General features: G+C 43.0%; 1 protein-coding gene across 1 annotated transcript; it reads right to left on the bottom strand.

Annotated features, from left to right (window-relative positions):
* Positions 1-835: 835 nt before the first annotated feature.
* LOC107081401 (adenylate cyclase type 8-like) lies at positions 836-2,570 on the bottom strand (the record flags this gene model as incomplete). The annotated part of the gene is made up of 3 exons (XM_015369585.1): positions 2,563-2,570; positions 2,353-2,511; positions 836-1,106 (listed from the first exon to the last, which is right to left on the bottom strand). Coding segments are annotated over exons 1-3 (438 nt in total), but the record flags the coding sequence as incomplete, so codon positions are not given.
* Between the last annotated feature and the right edge of the window lie 54 nt (positions 2,571-2,624).

Raw genomic sequence — 2,624 nt, 5'->3', positions numbered from 1 at the left:
CTTATTTCCTGGTTTTAGTATTTTTCCTTTATCAAATGTGCTTTCAGCTAAATCCTTTGAATGAACCATTAATTAATAGATACATAATTGAAAATAATTAACAAATAAAGTAAAAACCAAACAGAGTCTGGAATAAGTGGATGTTTCTACCATAATTGAATGACTTAAATATTTTGGTGTTAAAGAGCTCAGTTGGTGGAGCACTCAAATGAATATTTGACCTTAAGGTGAGGCTGTTCAATACTGACTGAAAGTGAATGATGCCTGAACTGTGCACAATTTTCTATTCCGGCAGAACCTTATTGGGTAGTTTAGGTGCTTCCAGTTTAATCCTCAGCAGAAAAAAAACAAACAAAAAAAACCAGCTGATTTGTTGTAAGACAGACAGATGGATGAAGACCAAAAACCGAGGAGGATGATAAATGGGCCACACCATCAGATGCTCATCATCCTCTCAAACAGACAGACTGACACACGCACCATGTTAACACCTTCTTCACACAGAAATCTGTCTGCTTGCTCTGAGGAAAACTAAAGGGACAAAACAACCAACCGACAGGCAAGACGACTGAAGATCTCATGCACTGCAAACTAACTCGCCATCTCCTCAAACAGCGTCATCCTGCAGTGAAGCATAGAGTCCTGTTTGAAATGTCGCTGCTTTGTTTTCTTTTTTTAGGTAAACATTTAAAAAAGCATTGCTCCTGATTGATCACATTAGGAAGAAGATAAGTTCTCCTTCAGCTGCAGAACAAGCTTTTGGTTTAGACGGCCGTTCTGTCACAACGTGTCACAAAACACAACTTGCCGTACGTCAAGCTGAGGCGGGGCTTACGTTTTGGCTCCCGACGATGTTGTCAAAAGGGAGCTCAGGACTCCAGGAAGCCTCGTTAAAAGTGGCGCTGCTGGCCCGCCGGTCGGCCGAGCTGGCTGCCTCCTTCATGATGTCCTCCGGCAGGGTGAGCAGGCTCTCCTCAGGTTGCTTTATCAGGTACGTCTCGATATTGTGGCGACGAAGGAAGTCATTTCGGTCCTTCCCATGTCCTTCCTCCACCTCATAGTCACCATTTAAACAATCCAAAGCTGCTTTGGAAATGTGGATTCGCCTAAAACACAAGATTAATCTAATGTTAATGAAAGGCAGGTCAACATGTTTACAATATTTTTTAGTTCCCAAAATAAGACCAAATTCTTCTAATTTGAAGCTTTTCAAATGTTTTTGTACACACACAAAACACAGTTATTTTATGTAGGAACAGAAATAAAATCATTTTGGCCCCTATAAATTAACTCAGAATAACCATTAAACAAACAGGTCTTTAGTATTCTGATCTCCAACAGAGGGACAAAAAGTGAATTTGACGAGTTTCCACCCAGGGCAAAGCATCTTGGAGGCAAATCCAGGCAGAAAGAAGCAGCCAGTCAGTGAACTGTGGAGGTGTGAATGAAACAGAGCGCAGTGTCAGGTCAGTGGCTGAATGTCGCTGTGATCAAAGGTCACGTCCACTTTGTCACGCCACCCATTAGAGAAAGGTGTCCGATGTGTTAGATGTGATGAAAACATTCATGGTGGGATCTTTGTGGCTCAGTCTGACCTCCAGCTCCTTTTTGTTTATCATATTATGCAGTGCATTTAGGTAAAGAACATGTTCAAGGTTACAACGCAGCTCAGATAACAGATTCTACCTGGTTGTTCAAAAACAGCAGTTATTAATCAAACCAATTCTTCCTTCTTTGCAACCGAAATATGACGAGTAGAGTGAAGAAGTGTCATGCACACATTTGCAGTGTTTCTGCTTTAGTATTCTAGATTGTTTCAGCAAGTTCCCCTAATGACATGCACCTGTTACTGCCTTGATTATTGTCCCTGTTTCACCTGTGCTAGGCACTATTTAAGCCAGCCTTCTCCTGCGCTCTGGTGCAAGATTCTCTTGCATTTCAAGCCTGCCACCCTGTTAGTGAACCTGATTGCGTTTGCCTATTTGCCTCGCTGTTGTCAGAATCTCTAGTGGTTCTTGGGTCTCTGGAAAAACTCCTTTGCCTGTTGCCTGTCTCTGCCTCTATGCCTAGCCCCTCTATACTTCTGCACATCAGATTTTTTTGGATTTCTGAACTCTGGACTGTAGGCTACTCTGAATTTTGCCTACTGGATTGTTGCACTGAAGTCTCTGCCTGCCTTTGTCCTTCAGTGTTCAATATTGAACTGCATCTTGATCCTTTCCCTTTTTGGTTTCAGGAGAGTAACTTCTGCTACTTCTGCTTAGCAGCACTACCCTCAAGTAGGGTAAGGCTCTTTTCAGCATCCTCCTGATGTTTTTTAACCTGGAGAAAGTGAAACTTTGGTTCCCTTACCCTGGTATGCCTCCAGACTCCAGCTTGTTGGCAATGTCCACGTCCCAGGACCAGACATCAAACTGCCATTTCCTGAGACCCAACACGCCGCACAGCACTGAGCCCGAGTGGATCCCGATGCGCATGTCGATGTCGTGTTTCGTACGTGATCTGACATATCTGAAAAGGGGGATAGATTAGACAATCATTTAAATATGATCAGACTCATACCTCAACATGGGGGATTTGTGTGCTCATCCTCCTTTAGAATGGCTCTTCATCACAACCATCCC

Source organism: Cyprinodon variegatus, unplaced genomic scaffold (genome assembly GCF_000732505.1).
Source record: "Cyprinodon variegatus isolate N-32 unplaced genomic scaffold, C_variegatus-1.0 Scaffold4694, whole genome shotgun sequence".
NCBI classification, from domain to species: domain Eukaryota; kingdom Metazoa; phylum Chordata; class Actinopteri; order Cyprinodontiformes; family Cyprinodontidae; genus Cyprinodon; species Cyprinodon variegatus.
Note: the sequence above shows the minus strand (reverse complement) of the source record. Positions and strands in the feature narration are given on the sequence as shown.